Source organism: Bidens hawaiensis, unplaced genomic scaffold (assembly GCF_021521415.1).
Source record: "Bidens hawaiensis isolate Kalapana, Puna unplaced genomic scaffold, B.hawaiensis_p1.1 tig00027120_1, whole genome shotgun sequence".
In the NCBI taxonomy this organism is placed as follows: Eukaryota; Viridiplantae; Streptophyta; class Magnoliopsida; order Asterales; family Asteraceae; genus Bidens; species Bidens hawaiensis.
This window is the reverse complement of record NW_027494381.1, coordinates 103,785-123,659: the sequence shown is the minus strand read 5'-3', so window position 1 is coordinate 123,659 and position 19,875 is coordinate 103,785. Positions and strand designations below refer to the sequence as shown.

The 19,875-nt window shown below is 34.4% G+C and overlaps 3 protein-coding genes across 3 annotated transcripts; 1 reads left to right on the top strand and 2 right to left on the bottom strand.

The window, feature by feature from the left end:
* The first annotated feature begins 921 nt into the window (after positions 1-921).
* On the top strand, positions 922-6,551 carry LOC143574825 (uncharacterized). Its single transcript, XM_077059345.1, has 25 exons — positions 922-1,055; positions 1,144-1,414; positions 1,515-1,582; positions 1,683-1,752; positions 1,846-2,124; positions 2,208-2,287; positions 2,380-2,431; positions 2,498-2,651; positions 2,726-2,813; positions 2,909-3,011; positions 3,102-3,189; positions 3,723-3,820; positions 3,895-4,056; positions 4,124-4,381; positions 4,461-4,556; positions 4,640-4,734; positions 4,818-4,881; positions 4,980-5,070; positions 5,154-5,227; positions 5,322-5,498; positions 5,576-5,649; positions 5,737-5,843; positions 5,936-6,054; positions 6,137-6,214; positions 6,306-6,551. The coding sequence occupies exons 1-25, from the start codon at positions 922-924 to the stop codon at positions 6,549-6,551; spliced, it is 3,126 nt and encodes a 1,041-aa protein (XP_076915460.1).
* A 326-nt stretch (positions 6,552-6,877) lies between these two features.
* LOC143574828 (putative aquaporin NIP5-1) lies at positions 6,878-8,276 on the bottom strand. The gene is made up of 4 exons (XM_077059348.1): positions 7,874-8,276; positions 7,315-7,734; positions 7,181-7,242; positions 6,878-7,089 (listed from the first exon to the last, which is right to left on the bottom strand). Exons 1-4 carry the CDS (start codon positions 8,072-8,074, stop codon positions 6,894-6,896), a joined length of 879 nt encoding a protein of 292 aa, XP_076915463.1. The 5' UTR covers positions 8,075-8,276; the 3' UTR covers positions 6,878-6,893.
* A 6,026-nt stretch (positions 8,277-14,302) lies between these two features.
* LOC143574827 (putative methyltransferase PMT17) lies at positions 14,303-18,724 on the bottom strand. The gene is made up of 5 exons (XM_077059347.1): positions 17,889-18,724; positions 17,046-17,256; positions 16,660-16,957; positions 15,332-15,799; positions 14,303-14,557 (listed from the first exon to the last, which is right to left on the bottom strand). The coding sequence occupies exons 1-5, from the start codon at positions 18,576-18,578 to the stop codon at positions 14,320-14,322; spliced, it is 1,905 nt and encodes a 634-aa protein (XP_076915462.1). The 5' UTR covers positions 18,579-18,724; the 3' UTR covers positions 14,303-14,319.
* Positions 18,725-19,875: the final 1,151 nt, after the last annotated feature.

The following is a 19,875-nucleotide window of genomic DNA, read 5'->3' as shown; positions in this document are numbered from 1 at the left end:
AGCCGGTGTCCCGATGATTGAGTGCTATGTGCCTTATGTCCAAGGCTTGATGCAAAACTACTATCGAGCCGGGGGTCTCACCGAAAGCAGCCTCTCTATCCTTATAGGGTAGAGGTAAGGCTGTCTACATCTTACCCTCCTCAGACCCTACCATAGCTTTGCTATTGGTGGGATATACTGAGTACGATGATGATGATGATATTCTTCAAATAAACTAAATAAAAGCTATTATATACTGTTTAATCTCATTTTATTAGTACCAAAAGTTCTAAAATAGTCAAGATTCAAATGTAATTTCAAAACTTGAAGAACAAAATATTGAATGTAATTCCTTTGACTACTCCTAGATCTAAGTTTCAATAGCACTCCTTGCGTTTCTTTTGCTCGGCTTTTATCTTCTCATGCTCTTAACCTAGACAATGCCGAAGCGCTCACCTAGGAACTAGAAGCGCATTTATTAAGCATCGCCTGAAAAATGGGCCTAGGCGCAAGAACCAAGGGCTTTTAATAACTAGGTTGAAAATCTATAAATCTGCTTCGGTTCATTTTTTTATTTTTTGTATATCATGCAAAACCAAAACCGAAACGAACGTTTGGTTTTTACAAAAACATAAAACCAAATTGTTAACGAACGTTTGGTTTTTACAAAAACATAAAACCAAATTGTTGGTTTTTGTTTTAGTTCTGTTTTTCGGTTTCTTGCACACCCCTACTCTTTTCTTGTGAATTTCTTCATGTCTGATGTTTATATCTAATTGCTTCTAGGAAACCAAAGGAAGTACACATACATTTATTTTCAATAACACAATAAGATTGTGTTTTCCTATTGCCCAATTTGAATTGCACTTTGCTCAGTTTTATGCTTGTGATTTGTTTTTCTCGGTTCAGATCCAGAACTTCAGCTGTCTTATTAATTTCAAGATGACATCATCTATGTGGGTTCTTGTACTTCACACTTTTGGAGGAATGGTGGAAGCGTTCCTTGGTGCAGCCGGAGTGAAAAGAGATAATGCTGCTGAGTTTGAGGCCATAAAACAGTTGTTAGAAACCGTTAGGTTTGCCTTTTTATTAAACCTTGGATAATGTTAATTTTAATCTTATAATCTTGAATATTTCTCCTTAAAACCGCAACTTTCTTTCCAGGTCTCTTGTTGATGTAAATCAAAGAACTATCACATTATCAGACAATGTGCAACTGTTGGAATTTCTTCTCAAAACCGTCTCGGTCTCTCAAAACGTTCTAGCTTCATCCTTTTCGGGTAATATTCAGGGCTACCCTCTTGATCATCGGAAGATAACTCTTCAAAAAAATAACTTATGGGAAATTAAGACAACCGCTTTTACCATGATTAGTGACGTTTTCTCAAGAGTCGGGACTTCCTTACCCGCCCGCCATTGGCAATCAACCGTTGATGTGCGTGCTTTCTATCACATATTCACATTGTTGGCAAATTAATATTATTTTTATGTTATGTTATGCTTGTTATTAAAATATATATTTTTTTATGTATTAGGTGTTTAGAAATATTATGGATGCATTGGCATGTAAAGGTCTGCTTGTGGAAAACAATGTAATGGATAGGTAGTAATAAAAACTCCCCTTTTTTGGTTTGAACGTAATTTATACTGTAATTTGGTCTGTAAGTGAAATATTTAATACAATAAATTGTATTTTTCTGCAGATTTTATACTTCGGTTTTGCAATGCCTGCACTTGGTTTTAATAAATGCAAAAGGATCTATTCAGGACCATGTAATATATCATCTGGATTTAATTTGAAGTAATTATTATTTTTTACATTCAGGACCATCTATTTAATTTTAACAAGTTTACGAATGCTTACAGGTTGCTGGTTTTGTAGCTGCACTGAGGATGTTTTTTAATTACGGGCTTACTAACAAGCCACAGACTGTCTACAAGAAGGAGTTTAGGACCACAAGCCTTAATTCTCAGTCAGCTGAATCAAATAGTGGTGCGTACGTGCCTCCACACGCGCGTAAAAAGAACCAAGCAAATGATTACATGTCATCTGATTCTGATTTAAGTGATAGCGATGGATCGGTTAAAGGTATGAGCAATTTTAGGAGCTCTAAAGTTAGAGTGGCTGCATTAGTTTGCATACAGGTATTTTAGTGCTGTGAACAAAATATGAGCATCATAATATCATTGTGTATTTTAAATGACATTTTATTTCAATTTTGTAAAAGGATCTTTGCAGATCTGATCCCAAATCATTTACTGCTCAATGGACCATACTTTTGCCTTCTAGTGATGTGCTGCAAGCAAGGTAAAAGATGATGCTTTTATGATTGAATTTGTAATTATTATATATATTTTTTATTTTTATTTCATTTCGTTTTATGATTTGCTACATGGCAGGAGGTTTGAAGCAAACCTTATGACATGTTTGCTATTTGATCCATATCTCAAGGTATTAATGTTGGTTTTTTAAGTTTATATTCTTTTTGTGTTTCTGATATAAATAATAATTTTTCAGGCACGTATTGCATCTGCATCTACTTTGGCGACCATGTTAGAGGGGCCCGCATCTGTTTTCCTCCAGGTGGCAGAATACAAGGAATATACGAAACTGGGATCTTTTACTGCTCTTTCCAGTTCTCTTGGTCAGATTTTAATGCAGCTTCACACAGGTAAACGACTCTTTTGCCCTCACGGTTTTCAACTTTTTATACTTCTGGTGTTCTTTATTGTTGTTTTCTTGTAGGTATCCTGTATTTAATCAAAAATGAAAAGAATAGCGGATTTCTTACCTCCTTGTTCATGATTCTCACACTTATAATCTCATGTACACCGTAAGTATTCTTCTCATTTCTACCGTTTCTACATAACGGTTATGTAACTTGTATGATTAGCAGCTAACAGTTACTATATTATATTATGTTAACAGATACTCAAGAATGCCCGACGAGTTGTTGCTTACAATTATTGTAAACCTTCACCAGAGGATTATTGAGGGATTTTCTATTCATAATGATCAATCTGGATTACTGGTCAGTGTTCTATTATCACATAATTTGCATTTTGTTTTGTAAAAGATGGTGCTTTGTTTTGATTCAGTTTTATAAACAAAATTGTTTCAGGCGGCTTTAAGTTGCTTGACGGATGCTTTATCTGTCTCGCCTTCTTCTATCAAAGTGAATGAAATGTTTGTAGCAGAAATATCTAAAGGTAGATATCACAATTTTCATTATCATACTTATATATAGGGGTGACAAATGTGACCCATTGGGTTGAATGGGCTGTAATAAAATGTATATAATGGGTTAGAATGGGCCAAACTAAAAAAAGAAATGATTGAACGGGTCAAAATGGGTTGACATTTCTCGAGGTTTTTTTTAATGGAACAAGAAAAACAGAGGAAACTTTTTTGTTTTTTTTACTTTTTTAGTTTTTGATTTATATTTCGAGAAATAATAAAAAATTCAGAAAAGAAATAATAAAAAAATCATAACTCGAAATATAAATCATAAACTAAAAGAGTTAAAAAACAAAAAAGTTTCCTCCGTTTTTCTCGTTCCATAAAAAAAAAAAAAAAAACTCAAGAAATGTCAACCTGTTTTGACTTGTTTCAATCCTTTTCTTTTTTTAGTTTGACCCATTCTGACCCATTACATTATATACATTTTATTACAACCCATTCAACCAAATGGGTCACTAATATATTTTTTAGTCATAGTTTCCTAATAAGTATTGCATTTTAGGACTTAACAATGATAAAGCATGTTCGGGAATTCTTTCTACCTTGCTTCATTATTCCCGGTCAGTTACAAGCCCGACAGTTAGCCTTGAGGCTCTGCAGGTAACAGAAGTTGAATATTATTCATACAGTTATTGCAGTTAACCTGAATCATATGAAGTGTATTATTTTATCAGGTTCTTAAGGCCGTGGCACATAATTATCCAAACATAATGGTTCTATGCTGGAAACAGTTCTCTTCTTTCATCTGCGACTTTTTAGATCCTCCTGGCCCGTCAAGGGCAGGGCCGGTAAATTCCAGGACAACTGGCGAAAAAGTTTTAACCAGTGCAATCAAGGTGAAGTTTATTTTGTAATTATGATAACGGTAAACACTTGTGTTACTAACACAATCATGTGTTACAGCTGCTAGATGAATGCCTTCGTGCTATATCTGGATTTAAAGGAACGGAAGATCTTTCTGATGATAAATTACCTAACAGTCCTTTTACATATGATTACATCAAAGTTAAAACTATATCATCAGCTCCTTCGTATGCACTAGAGGGACAAACGGTGACTAGTGATGATAATAATAATCCAGTAGGTCCGTCTGGCAGCCAGCAATGGTGTGAAGCTATCGATAAACAATTGTCATCGACTCTGTTTCATAGTTCGGCTATGGTTCGTTATTTAATTTTTTTAATAATATTATGTTTATAGATGTAATCTTACATTTATGTTCATGCACTCATTTTGGAAGGTGAGGGCTGCATCGGTGACGTGTTTTGCAGGAATAACATCTAGTGTTTTCTATTCACTTCCAGAAGACAAACAGGATCAGATTATCACTTACTCTGTAATATTTTAATAAAGTTATTTTATTTAAAAAACATTCAACATTAGTACATCACTATTTTCATTCTGTTAAATGATCTGTAGATCAATGCTGCTTCTAATGATGAGGTGCCATCCGTAAGATCTGCTGCTTGTCGTGCAATTGGTGTCATTGCATGTTTTCCACAAGCTCTAAAAAGGTAAGTCTTTTTTAAAGATTTTAAAATTATCACGCCGGATTTGAAGTTTAAAAAATGAATATTGATTTTGTCTGATTGTATAGTGTTGAGATCCTTGGCAAGTTTATTAATGCTGTTGAACTCAATAGCCATCATTCTTTAGTCCCGGTAATCTTCTTTTTCTTTCTTTTCTTAAATTTTTTAAAAAGATTTTTACGTCTTTTTCTTTAGATATTTATGGTTTTTTCATACCTGCCCGGCTTTAGGTTCGCATTGCAGCCTCGTGGGCTTTGGCTAACTTATGTGATTCTCTTCGCCATTCCGTTGATAGATCTACCTTAGCAAGGTCGTATGCAGGTGCGTATGAAGTTTTTCAGTTGACCGTTAAACCATTCTTATTTTTTATTAAATTATAACTAAATTTCTCTTTAATATGATAGATTTGATGGATTGCTCTAAGATGGTTTCTTTATTAATTAATTGTTCTCTGCGGCTTACAAAGTATGGCGATAAGGTAAATAACATCAAAAGACTGTCCTTTAGCTACTTGTATTTTTCCGCCATATAATTTCTTCTCATTTATATATATTTGTGTTATAATTCATCAGATAAAAGCAAATGCTGTTAGAGCACTCGGTAACTTATCAAGATTTGTTCCATGTTCAAGCCAAGATGCTAATGACACGTCTTCAACTTCATTTCTGCAACTGGCTCGGGAAGATTCTTCGTGGTTGGAAAGAATGGTGCAGGCTTTTCTTTCTTGTGTTACAACTGGAAATGTGAAAGTAAATCATAAACCTATTTTACCCGTATTTTTATTTGGATTATAGATTATTAAGTATGACCATTAATGAACTAACAGGTACAATGGAACGTTTGTCACGCGCTAAGCAACTTATTTCTTAACGAGACATTAAAACTGCAAGATACAGATTGGTAAGACACTCAAAACTTACTTTTACGATAATTATTGTACTTAAAAGTTGCTAAAATTATTATTGTTTTTACTCTTTTTTTCCGTAGGGCTCCTTCAGTTTTTAGTATTCTTTTACTTCTGCTTCGTGATTCTTCTAATTTCAAGATAAGAATACAAGCCGCAGCTGCATTGGCTACCCCGCCAACAATATTTCGTGAGTTCATTAACAGTCAAAACCAACCAACCCGAAGCAAATTAGTTGGTTCAACGGTTTCATGTTTCTTATTTGTTTTGTTTAATATATAGATTATGGAAAGTCATACTCGGATGTCGTTCAAGGGGTCCTTCACACGCTAGAAAATCTCGGTTCAGACCGAATGTTTGCTCCTTCAAGTTTCAAATATAGGGTCGCACTTGAGAAGCAGGTTCGGTTTTCGCCCACTTCACATGTCTATAATAATATTATAATCTGTTCACAGTTAACCTTTTTTTCACTTTATTACACAGTTAACATCAACCATGTTGCACGTGCTCGGGCTTGCTTCCGGATCTCTTGATCACTCTGTACATGATTTCCTTATCAAGGTAACTTTCGATCTACATTAATCTCTCAAAATTATATATATTATTTTTTAAAATGTATTGTTGGGTTTTAAGGCTCTCGATTTGTTTGCAGAAAGCATCGTTTCTTGAGGACTGGCTTAAGGCGTTGTGTTCATCTCTCGTGAATCAATTTGAAGCTGAACATGAGTTGGATCAAACACACGAGGCGAATCAATCTGAAGCCGAACATGATTCCAGCTTGAACCAAAAGAAAGAGGTGATTGGTAAAGCGATAAAGTCGCTTGTTAAGGTATACGAAGGCAGAAATAATCAAGCGGTGGCTCGAAGGTTTGACAAATTTGCGAATGAAATGTTGTAGAATAATACTTATGTTGTACATTTCTACTCAACAAAATTTGACAAACTTTGTAAAACCAAAATAGTTAAAAATAGTTACAAAACAAATATTACATTCACATATATCATAATTCATAACTTCAAACAAACATGTTACACGCACGTTGAACGTCTACATGCGTTCTTTTATTACAACAATCGACACGAAAAGCAAACCGTAAAAGGCACATAAAATCACACATTGGTTCATAGAGACATGAGAACACATGTTCACATCCCATTTTATTATCATCACACCACACTGGAAATCAAACAATATCTTACATACCGATACCGCGACTGGAAGTATTTAACCGTTTAATGATTAACGACGGAAGCTTCGAGCCGAACGTGGCTCCTCGCCCTCCCCCGCTTGAAGTTTGACCAATGTGTACACCCCAGCTCCAGCCAGCGCCCCGAGTGTAGGTGCCAACAGATAGACCCATAAAACCTTGTAGTTCCCTGCTGCGACCGCTGGACCTAGCGTGCGCACCGGGTTCATTGAACCACCGCTTGATTTACTATCATTATCAAACAATATTCATCTAATCAACTGTTTGGTTGGCAATCGTACATTATCGTACATTACATAAAGAGACTCCGTTTACTCACCCAGCAACAAGAATGTTGAGCATAACCGTAGCTCCAACCGCAATACCTGCCAATTCTCCAACCTAATAACCGCATCCACCAATGAGATTAAATCTTAAAAAATTTTAAAAAGCGAGTTAGCAGGCTACACTTACAGCACGCGTATCAGTAGCAACCGCAGTGACGACAAACAGGAGATTAAAAGTGATCAAAAACTCGAGTGCAAACGCTTGACCGGTGCTAACAGAAGGAACCGTAACACCACCCGACATGAACGGATGAAAAACACCTTTGAGAGCAAATGAAGCACAAATGGAGGCTGAAACTTGAGCCAAGATGTAGGCGGGGACGTGGGCCCACGGAAAGTGACGCAGCGCAGCGAATGCGATCGTGAGCGATGGGTTCAAATGGGCGCCAGAGATATGACCAGTTGATAATATTATTATCATCACTGCTAGCCCTGCACATGCTGCATTCCCGATAAGGGTCTCGGATCCCGAGTACTTTTCGTTCACTATTGGTCCAGCCGTTGCTGCAAATATTAATATAAACGTTCCCACAAATTCCGCTCCCAACTGCAAATATACATAAAATCAAAACAAAACTTTATCATACTTGGGGCCCATTTAGGGGTGTTCATCTGTTCGGTTTAAAACTAAATAAACCGGAACAGATGAACACCACTAGAAATAAAAATAATGAAACAACATGAACCTTTCGGGTGAGAGAGATGTCGGGAGTAGGGAGATCCGTAAAGCAGGTGTTCGGTCCTCCCCACGTTGGCGTGCAACGTGATATCGATTTCCGGTCATACGACAACGAGTCAACTCGCAGAGACGTAAACAATGGACCGCCCGGCGTTCCAGGTGTCGCCGGGGCGGATACTGGCGGCGTGGGCCCATCGCCACCTTCCATTTTCGACAAATTTGATTTTTTTTTTTCTTAAAAATCTATGCAACTAACTAAAACACAATTTTTTTTTGTTTTTTTTAATAATAGAATCTGAAGATCAGTAACAAAAACCTTACATAATTTGTAGATTTTTATAAATTTATCGTTACACAATCGCCTGTAACCGATCCAGATCGAAACTAGATCCTTTCTGTTAATTTTTTTTTTTTTAGAATAACAAATGCTACAAATCTATGGAAAAACTGAAGTTACATACTGTGTAGATTTTTATAAATGTTGTACTAAGGAAGACAAGATTTTAATCTAGCCAGGATAAACAACTTAACTAGACAAAACAAATATACAGTTCCAATACCACAAACATATAAATATAATAACCAATGATGAAAGTTGACAACAAACAATCTTACATAGGATAATATGATAGATGAATGAAGATGAAGTGAACCAAGCAATTGAAGTTGAAGAAGAATGGGAGTATAAATAATAATGTAAAGAGGCTGAAAAAGAGAGAGTTATAATAAAGTCAACTCTTTTGCAATCAACTTCACAGCCTATTAAATTGAAGGTTTTTAATAATATAATGATGCATACATCACAAGCAGTCAGATTCCTACTGTTTCACAGCAGTCTTAACTGTGGTGATAATTTGGTTGGTTGCCTAGTGCTTAAGAAAACTTTTTTATTTTATTTAAATGGCATTATTTAGTATTAACAAATAACAACTCCAGTTATAATTCACATGGTGGCCATTAATTTATGAAAAAGCTAGAGTTGAAAACATATTGCAAAGGTGTGAAAATTAAAAATCATATGAGTAGTGTAACAAGAAGAAATTGATCAATATATGATCGAATAATGATTGGATCATACAACCCATGTACTGTTTTTGACTAGAAAGTAAAAAAATTATGTTATTAAATGCAAGGTACATAACTTTTTGTGTAAGTTTAATGTGAAGTTTGACATCTTTAAAAGCAGGCGTGGTGTTCGGTGTAATTTATTATAAACATAAAATAATTTAAATTAAATGTTCATGTCTTGCATAGCTAATTATTTTTCTTAGCGATCAATCAAAATATATAAATATAAAAAAGAAGACGAAATAACAAGAACCCCTATCTGGCCATGATACAACACCACAAAACACAGATAAAACACACTACAAATCTAAATTCTGTCATGTCTCCGTTAAAATATGTGTATTCTTCAACTTGTTACAAACCTTAATAAAAAATATTAGCTGAATATTGTATTTTTTTTATTAAGCTTTTGGCACTTGTACTACATGCTATACATATTTCAATAGAATGATTTTAAAAATGAAACACAAACAAATTTTAAATATAGTTTTGAGTATTAATGTTGATTATACATATCATATATAACTTTGGTTATTTGTATACAAATGTGGTAAAATCATATTTTTAAGTGTATGCTCAAACAAAATTTTAATGCAAAAAATATCAAAATTAAATAGCATTTTAATCAAAGATAAATAAAAGTAAATAAAAAAGGTTAGTACAGTAGGACAAGAGCCTCACTATGGAGTGACCTCTTATGAACAATGAAAACCCACAACAAAAAATATAATCATGAGCAACTAGAGATAAGACTCATGATAAACCATAACCTAAACAAGTAAACATCAATAAAAAGAAAGTGGGCAAAGATAGAAACCCAAGCTAAGTCTCCATATTTTTCGAAAGGTGCCCTCAACGAAGCATAATGACGATTGCGCCACAAAGTGAATGTCACGTCCCATAGAAAGATAATCGTGTAAATTTGAACTATTAATTTGGAATTTGAAAGAGAAACCCGTTAATTATAAAGACATTACAAGAATGAAAGTGAAAGAAAACGACTTCTGGTTCGCTATTATCTAGGCATGGTTAAAAATTTAAAAGGAGAAATGTTTGTTTAGAGTTCTAGGAAGGGTTAAATAAGAAATACGAAATTAAAAATAGTTATGGACCAATATAAGTTCTTAAATTTATGTAGTGATTTATTAATTAATTGGTTTATTCAAAATTATTGAAAAATATGGACTTTTAAACAAATTAATATGAGAAATCTACATATATAAACGAAATCTCCCTAAATTTTCTCAAGCGTCAGATTGCTTTATTTGTAAATGAAGTCTTCTCATGCATTTGATCCGAATTCATAGGTATAGGTCTCACCAAACCCACATAACCCTTAAACGGGTTATAACATCTCATTATATTAAAAGTAATCTCACCAAATATTTGATATGAAAATCCTATAAAATAAGGATATACAAAAAATTAATATCCATTTTTTTAAAATATTATTTATGATTAAAAAACAATTTTATAATAAAAAAAATAGGAGGTCATGTCTAACCAAACCCAGATAACTTTTAAATGAGGTATAACATCTCATTTATTTGTAAAACCATATCATTATCAAACCTTAAGTATGTTACCACTTTCTTACAATAAATAAAATTTATCCAACAAAATATATAAATATTAGAAATAAAAGGTATAAACAACCTCATAATACGATAAATAAAAACTAGTTACAAATAAGGAACGTTGGAGATCACCTTGAATGTTACCCTTTTAAAAGTAAAGTACTTATTTAATAACTTATTTTGCTAATAAATAGTTAAATAAAAAATTACTATACTTTAAACAAAATAATAATAAGTAGATGAATGGTTATGAATGCACTTAACCCCTTTAATCATGTTTCAAACACATTTTGATAAAACTATATCTTTTTGCACTTTCTTCCCACTTTCATTCTCCACAAACCAATAACCATCATTCTCTTTTAATTAAGAAATTAATTCCAAGCACGTCCTCATAATCAATTGCCGTATTTCCTCCATAAAATAAGCAAAAGTTCGATCTCACACATGTGGAACTCGGTCTTTAGGTACTAGTCATTTCCGTTCACACTCAATTATTATTGCGCACGATATTGCCAGTAAGTTATGTCTTTGCCCCAACTTCCAATGTGTGTTCTTTAGGTTATTATTGATAATGATATTGGTTGATCGACAATGCTCATGCATCTGACCCAACCTGATCCTGTTATATTTGCAAACTAAACTTATGTTTATATTTATGTTTGTAGTTAAGTGGTATATAAGATGTAAATTAAACTAATAAGTTAGTAGCTGACAAAGGCGGATCTAGGAGGTATCCATGGCCCCTCAACTTTCACGACGAATAGCAAAATTAGTGAAAAAAAAATTCTTCTGTGTGTTGTGTGTTCGGATACTCTTGAGTAAAGGATACCTATAGGTCATCATCATCATCATCATCATCATCATCATCATCGTACTCAGTAAATCCCACCAATAGTAAAGCTATGATAGGGTCTAAGGAGGGTAAGATGTAAACAGCGCTACCTCTACCTCGTAGAAATAGAGAGGCTGCTTCCAGTGAGACCCTCGGCTCGATAGTAGTTTTGCATCAAGCCTTGGACAAAAGTCACATAACACTCAAACCATTCGGACAAAGGTCACATACCTATACGTACAGAACTATTTTTGGAATACATCGTAACTTTCTTCTAGATCCGCCATAAACAGCTGATATGGTGTTTATTAACGACAATTCTAAAGTCTGACACCAAGATTAATAAAAAGGAATCGTTAGATTAATCCTTACTTTCTCGATTCTTCTTCCGTTGTTTACAGAGAATAAAGATTAAATACGGTGATCTTTATTCTTCATTTTATTTCGATTATCAAATTCGTATAAACTTACTAACAGACCCAACCCAACCGACCCAACCCGATTAAGCAACTTCAACTTCAATTATGGCTTTGGAAGAACTACTTGTTTTCTTCCTCTTTTTATTTGTCATGTCAATCATCTCATTTTGCTAACATATATTACTCACAACGTACACGTACCCTTCGACCCAACTTGCTTCATAGAGCCACCTTTTTCATTAATATATGATAGCCTACCTGCATACCCCACCGGCCACCCCCATAACAAAACAACTGACTCTCACATCTTAGAATTTGTACGTTTATTGTTTACATATGCTAATAGTTCTTAATATATATGCTAATGATTATGATAACATGTCACCTTGTCGGATTCTTTTGACTTATTTTACAAAAGCATATCATGAACGTGTGGTGGTAGTATCATAATGTATTGCTACATTATTGCATATTAGGAAGCATAATATGGTGTATGTGCTTTTTAATCATTGACTTAAACCTTAAGATTAAAAATTTAATTAGAAAAACAAAGAGGAAATAATGTATTATGAAGTGAAAAAAAAACAATGAACAACTAATATATTGTAACATTATAAAGTTCAAATTAATTAAAAAAACAATTGGAGGAAGGAAAGACAAATCATAAAGTGCAAAGAAACAATATATTATGTCTAGTTGATTACATATATAATCATTGATTCATCATTCTTTATAGGAACTAATCTAAGAGTTAGAGCATTTATAACATGCAACAAAGCCCGAGATCCATGTCTAAGTGACAGGGCAGACGAAGGCAGCACGAACGAGCATTGTTGTGGAGCAAGTCTGCCACATCTAACTATGTGGCTGCAAACTTGAAAAAGACTATAACATGAGAGTGTCTCTCTCCCTCTTTCACATACACCTATATATACATTGCACATAAAGTTTTAAATATTTTTTAAATGGAGTTTGCTGTTGTGGAAGAAAGTGGGGTTTTTAAGAAAGTTTAAACTATAATGTGACGGTTTGTAGAAGTTTGTTGTTTTGGATGCTTTTAGCGTAGTTATGCTTAAACCACGAGGATAGAAGTAACATTGTAAAAAGATGAAAACACCATCTAACTTAAAACTAGCATAACTTTTTATATAAGTTAGGAAAAATATATATGAATTATAATTATACTTTGCATCGGATCTAGTGAATGTTAGTTAATTGTTAATGATTCTGCAAAGTTAAGTAACTTGAGAAGCAAAATAAGTATGGTATCCAGGCAAACCTCATCCAGGAGCCACTAGTCATGTGAAATCACTTCTTTTAAGAAGGATTCCTTCACCACTTGAAAACAAAAATGCAAATGAAGGAAACTACTTTGAATTCACATGTATATAGATAGATCTCTAGCTCCTACCTTTATGATCAAACTGACTATTTGGCATTTTAATTGTTGTTATTTATTTATGATTGAAAAAAAACCAAAGAATATATACAGGAAATTAGAAATAACTAGGGGTTTGAAATTTTATTTAATCCTCATCTATAAATAATGATCTATTTGATTAGTAGTTAAACCAAATCTGGATAATAACAAACAAAATGAAATACTCTTAGTACCATTGTTGCTAAATAACTTTTAGTTGATTAGTAGTTAAACCAAATCTGGATAATTACAAACAAAATATTCCAAAATGATTGACCAATGATAAAGAAATTTATAAAATATTTTAAAAAAACTCCTTTCTTTATTATTTGTGTCACCGTATTGAACCCATGTTTTAATGTTTCGATGTTTAATTGTTGATTTAAAAGTAACTTATGATTTGGATTTGCAAAGCAAGACGTTCTTTTAATTTAAAAGAACGCTAAAGCCGATTTTAACGTATGTTTATCAATCATATTTGACGTTTATCATTCAAAAATGATTCGGCATTGCATATACGTAAGTTAATGGAAAATGCAGAAATAAAGTATTTAATACAATAAGACAAGAAAGTGTTAAACGGGCTCGGAAGTTATATTGCAACGGACTATTTAAGCGGTATGACTACACTAAGATATTAAAACTTATGAAATTCTGGCTTGGTGGAAAAGAATGGAATTCCATATTTCGATTCAAGTTGTTATAGCCCCTGATTTACTAACTGTCCAAGCATCAACGGTAGTTCCGAAAAATGTATATTTTATTTGTCAGTGGCAATGTTACATCTTTAAGAAGGACAAAGCTCACTCCATAATCCGTGGAATTGCTCATTTGTTTGACAGACCACTATCATGAATATAAAATTGAGGGCAATGAAACGTTTATAGTAGTAATAATATAGTTTTCTGATCGTATGCATTAACTATTTATAAGCGAGCAACATATAAAAACGTTTGTAGCCAACTTACTCCCGCCTATACTATAAAAAAAAACTCGTTGCAAGATTGCAACCTGAATACATTCTAACCCGTTACCCAAGCTTCATGGCCCGTCCATTTGCTTGCTGTTCATATCGACCGACCCGGTTCATATGTTTGACCAACCCAATATCCTAGGCCTCAAACATTTGGTAGTTCAATTTGTGTGGTTTTGATTCTCATTAGCTTCACCAGTCCAGTAGGTCTTGAATGCAACAAGTATTGTTTCCCCGTTGACTTGTTGACTTTCTTGGTCAACGGTCTTGGTATTCCATTTCATTCGTTTGACTATGCTTTTAATCTTTAATATCACACTTGTCTCATCTCTAAATATTACTGTCCCTTCAGGCCTCAAGATCCGATCCATTTCCAATAATATGTCCGTGATGTCACACCTTCAATATAAATATATAGACATTATTACCATAAAAAATAATAATATCCTTAGAGCTGTAAACGAACCGAACTGAACGAGACCGTGTTCGTATTCGTCCGTTAAGTTTTTGTCGGACAAACTGATGGTTTTAGAACGAAATTTTGTGTCCGTTTGTGAATTTTCTAGATGGCACAAAACGAAAACTAACGAACACTAACAAACGTAACTAGACAATAACACACAGAAATGAACACAAATAAACATAAAAAAACACAAACAAACACATATTAATTTAAAAATAATAATCGTTAAATCAACACCAAATAACACAAATATCCGTAACGCCACAATATCTAAATAAAGCTTGACATAGTAATCATAAATATAATCATATCATATAGTAATAGTAGAAATTAAATAAATAAATAAATGAAAATAGTAATAGTAAAATTCTAATAAACGAACAAATATATGTAAATGAACGTAAACCGGACGTGCGTAAACAAACGTAACCGGACTAACATAAATGAACGAACGTTAATGGACAAACTTGAATGAACTGATTATCGAACGTTCATGAACACAACCTTTGCCCGTGTTAATTCGTTAATCTTACCGAACAAAACTCTCTTTTCATGTTCGTTCATTTATTAAACAGACGGACATAAACGAACTTCCCGTCAAACGGTCCACGACCGGTTCGCCAGACGTTTGGTTCGTTTACAACCCTAAATATCCTAAATTCTAATCATCATATAATAAAGAAACATGCAAAAAGATCATTGTCACATACCTATCTTGATACATACTAAACACACCACCTGCATGGATCAAATCATATGTTCTTGGATAAGTTGAGAATGCCTCACACCAATCATGATACACCCCGATGAACCCGCGTTCATAAATTACTCCTAGCGTGTCGGGCTGGAAGCTTACAGGAACCACATTCATCACCCACACAGGATATTTCATCAAGGCTGCAGAAAATCCACCAATGTAAGCATTCATGTCGAGTATGTTACGATATCTTCCTTGAGGTAAAGCGGTAACTATGCGTTTATAATGTGTAATCCGCTCTTTCCATATTTCGTTATCCTTTAGAAAATCCTCTTTTGTGATTCCCCTTACTAAATTGTTGTTGATTCTTGGAGGAACAGCCGTTGCGCGTTCTGGCCGTTTTTCTAAAGCTCCACCTGAGACTTCATCCTGGTTGCTAACTTTTGGCATAGGGGTAATGCACCTCTCCATTTCCTTATACCTTATTATGTATACACACCAAAATTGATAAATATTATGTTGGAACAATGCTATAATTTCAAGAACAAAATGAAACCTTTTGGCGGGATGTGCATGGTTTGTTCAGTTATGGAAGATTGCTTAACCATAACCATAACCGAATGGTTGGTTGATCGTAGGTCGGTTATGGGTCGGTTTCGGTTAAGTTTGGTTAATTGTCTAATGTGTTTTTTTTTCTTTGTCCCAGGTGAAACCGGTTTGGTTATGGTGTTCCAAGCTCAATTATGAAGTTTCAAAGGTGGAATTTGGTGGTTCAAAAAGTTTGGTTATGGTGTTCCAAGCTATGTTATAAATAGTTGCAACATAAAGTTAAATGTTTGAACCTAGATATTGCGGTATAAAAGATGGAAATAAGGGTATAAAATTTCGAAAAAACAAACATACAAGGTTCGGTTTGGTATCCGTTAAAGTCGGTTAACAAAGGCACATTAACCACATAACCGAATGATCAGTTAATTTCGGTTTTTGGTTATGGCTCGGTTTTGCTCACCCCTACCTTTTGGATTAGTTAGTGGTTTAGGATATGCTTTCTATAAAGTACTTGTATTTCAAGCCATTTTGCTACCACTGCAAGCGAACTCATGCAAGTTTTGACAAATTTTTTGTCGAGATTGTTTGTCACAGTTTATGTGACAAGCGAACTCAACAAGTTTGCTTGGGTGACAAACAAACTCCGTAGAGTTTTTCGCTTTCCACCCAAGTAAACTTGACAAGTTCGTTAGCAGGATAGCGAACTGACTAGAAAACAACTTCCAAAGAACGTTTGAAAAATACTTAACTGAAAAAAAAATCAGTAACAATGAGAAAGAAACCTAGAAGTACCATGCTTCATCAGCATTGCCAGATTTGCATATAAGTGGCTTGTGATGGTTCTTTTTGGTTTGAATGCAACCAATGTGATTGATTGGTTTTTGCCATACAGCAAAAGCATCCTTCTCTATAACTTTTTTCCAACAAAGACGTTTCGCGACGTCCTCAATATCATCTTGTTCATGTTTCAAGTCTTTGCGGCTTCGTTCCCATCCTTTCCACAACTTCCTCCATTGAATAGGCGGTCCGGAGAGTATCCAGTAACCACCAGGCCTTAGAACTCTGTCCACTTCAATTAAATATAATCCATCTGCAAGTTCATCATCATTTTATAACATAACTAGTATGTCAAATATGTTGATAAATAATACATTACACAATTATAAGTCAAACCTTACCATATTTACCCCATGGAATTAGGCACCGGGCACAATGAGCCATGTCGAATGCTCGGGATGGATAAGGAAGTCTTTGTGATCCCATAATGCCAATCATAGCAGGAACTCCGCGCTCTAATGCAAACCATACTTGTGCTTCATGTGTGTCCCTTGGAGCAAAAGACATTGTGATTATGTCTCTCTTGAGCAGGTATGCACCCCAACTTGCAACCTTCATACAACTTATAAGCATTAGCCATGTCAAAACACTCAAAAACTTTATTTAAGATGTTCAATTCAAAATATTGGAAAGACAGATTTTTCTAGACTCAGATAAAAGTTATGGAGCTAGAAATCAGATAAATAAAGGTTACGGACTTTTAGGGGAACATGTATATATTTTGTCATAGCTTTGTCTGGGACCTTAGATTTTCCTACACCTAGTTTTTCCCTACGCTTTCGAATACCTTTGCCTTACCTTTGTCATGTCGTGTAAATTTTAAAGGTAGCGTATATATACTTTCAAGGGGTCCGTTGCTACTTTTTCTTGTTTCTTTGCTCTTTTATTTGTTACTACTAAAGTTTTCGCGCCATTTTATGTTATCTGTAAGGTACCGCTATTATTATTATTACTATTATATGTCTTCTTGTTTGTTTTGAATCCCTTAGCCACACTTTGTGTTCTGATTATTGGAGTATGTGGAGTGGAAGCAACTCCTCTATTCCTAGGAATCTAGGATAGAGGAAATTCTTGCTCGTCCCACCCTCTTACCAGCAGCTTTTTGCTATGAGCATGATTATACTGAGTATATTTGTTTGTAATTCAAAATATATGAGAGAAATATAAGTGAAAAGCATACTTACTCCACAGCCTGTATCGATTGCGGTTCGAATGGTTCCATTTGAGAGAGGGATGAGTTCATTGATATCATCAATGTAAGAATCGGCTCCATGGCGAAACATAGTACCGCCTCCAGGAAATCTAAGCCGGTCACCTTCAACTTTAATCCAGTTTTGGCGATCTTTCTCGATGCTAAGTTCTTTATGGGGAATGTTATCATACCATGCATAATCGCGACTTTTTGGCCATTTAAACGGTAGTTTGTACTTTGGTGGTGCGGGTATGAGGCAATGTAGGAGTTCTTCTTTACTTGGACAATGTCTCTCTCTATACTTCAACATTTCTCTATCGAATTCATTCCCTCGCTTCGTGTCTTGGCATGGAGTGTATTCGCTGTACAACATATTACATGGTGGAAACTCGGGTATTAGTGAATCATCAATTACCATTTGATGGTGACTTCCAAAATCCAATGACTCAGACGACGGTGGTGATGATTGCCTTGACGACGAATCAACGGCGTCCTTAGATGTTTTGTCACATCCAACTTTGTTGGTGAACTCAGTATGTGTTGTAGGGGCAATACTGCTTTGCCAAGCCCCTAATATGTAGAACAAGGTGAAGAGTCCGCTAACCGCTAGGAGACGTGTGATATGATTCTTTCTTGCTTCGACTAGGTGATATTTCGGCGATCCGACATGTTCCTTGGCCATTAATCTAAGTTCTAACACACGAAATCTATTAGACTAAAACTCATTAGTACTAAGTTTTTGTTCAAGAAAAGTGGAACCCAACATTAGTGATAATGTTTATTGATGATGTTTGAACTTTGTTCTATGTGTTGGATTAGATAATTAGGTTCACACATAAACATAAATATAAATATAGATCCAATCAATACGGATCCATCCAAGAAGTTAGAATACAAAAAGGTTTAGAGGGTTTTTAGACTTTGTCACATCTCCCGGTTTTCTTCCAATTGTTACATGTGGCAAAGTTTTGTTGTGTGTTGACCTACATGAGAGTTGTTCTTATAGTTAATTATGGAAACTACCTATCATGAACTTGATCACAATCTGAAAATTTTAAGTGTCCAAAGTGACTAATTTTGGTACAAAAGGAGTTTTTTTTTTTTTTTTTTAATCACAAGAATTGGTACCGGAAAACTCACGGGACATTGTCAATGCCTTGATAACCATCGTCATTAAGTTTCTTACACATAGGGTTGGCCCCTAGCAAAGGCGAGCCGGAATTCTGGCATGGGCATGCTTTTTCCTTGGCACTAAATTTATATGTATATTTTATATATATATAGTTAACTAGAATTTGTTGCGACTTAAAATCAATGAACAACGACCCTTATTTATGTAAATGATTCTATTTATATAACGCCACAACTTAGAAAAGGCTAAAGTCAAATAAAATCGGACAAATTTTATATATGACAAAAGGAATACAAATTCTATTACATTGGAAATGTAAGCGTCAATATACAAAATCGATCATATTTCAAAACGTAATTTCATGTGTTTTTAAAACGTTTCAAAATACCATTTGAAAGATTTACGTACAAAATCTTGTTATCTTAGACTGAGTGAGTGAATGTAGTGGTGTGAGCCCCGGTCCACTACAAGGTGTCAAACACCATTACACTCCTTAACAAGGAATGCCTCAACAAGCAATGTGTTGAAGGCACAGACATCGATGCCCACGCAATGGCGGGCATGAGGGCAAGAGGAGGTGGGGCCACATGTTTTTCCAACCAATCACATTCATCCATTTATTTTTTTATTTAAAAGAAACACATGATATAATTGTGTTATTTGAATAGAAGTTAAATGGTAAAGCATCATTTTTTAACACCTAAACAGATATAACACAATATACAAAACCTAAAATATTGAACCTAAAAAGACCACGAACAACTAATAAAACATCACATACAAAACTCATTTAAAAAAACCGCACTTTTCTAAAAAAATAAATAAAATTAATGTAACAATATTATGC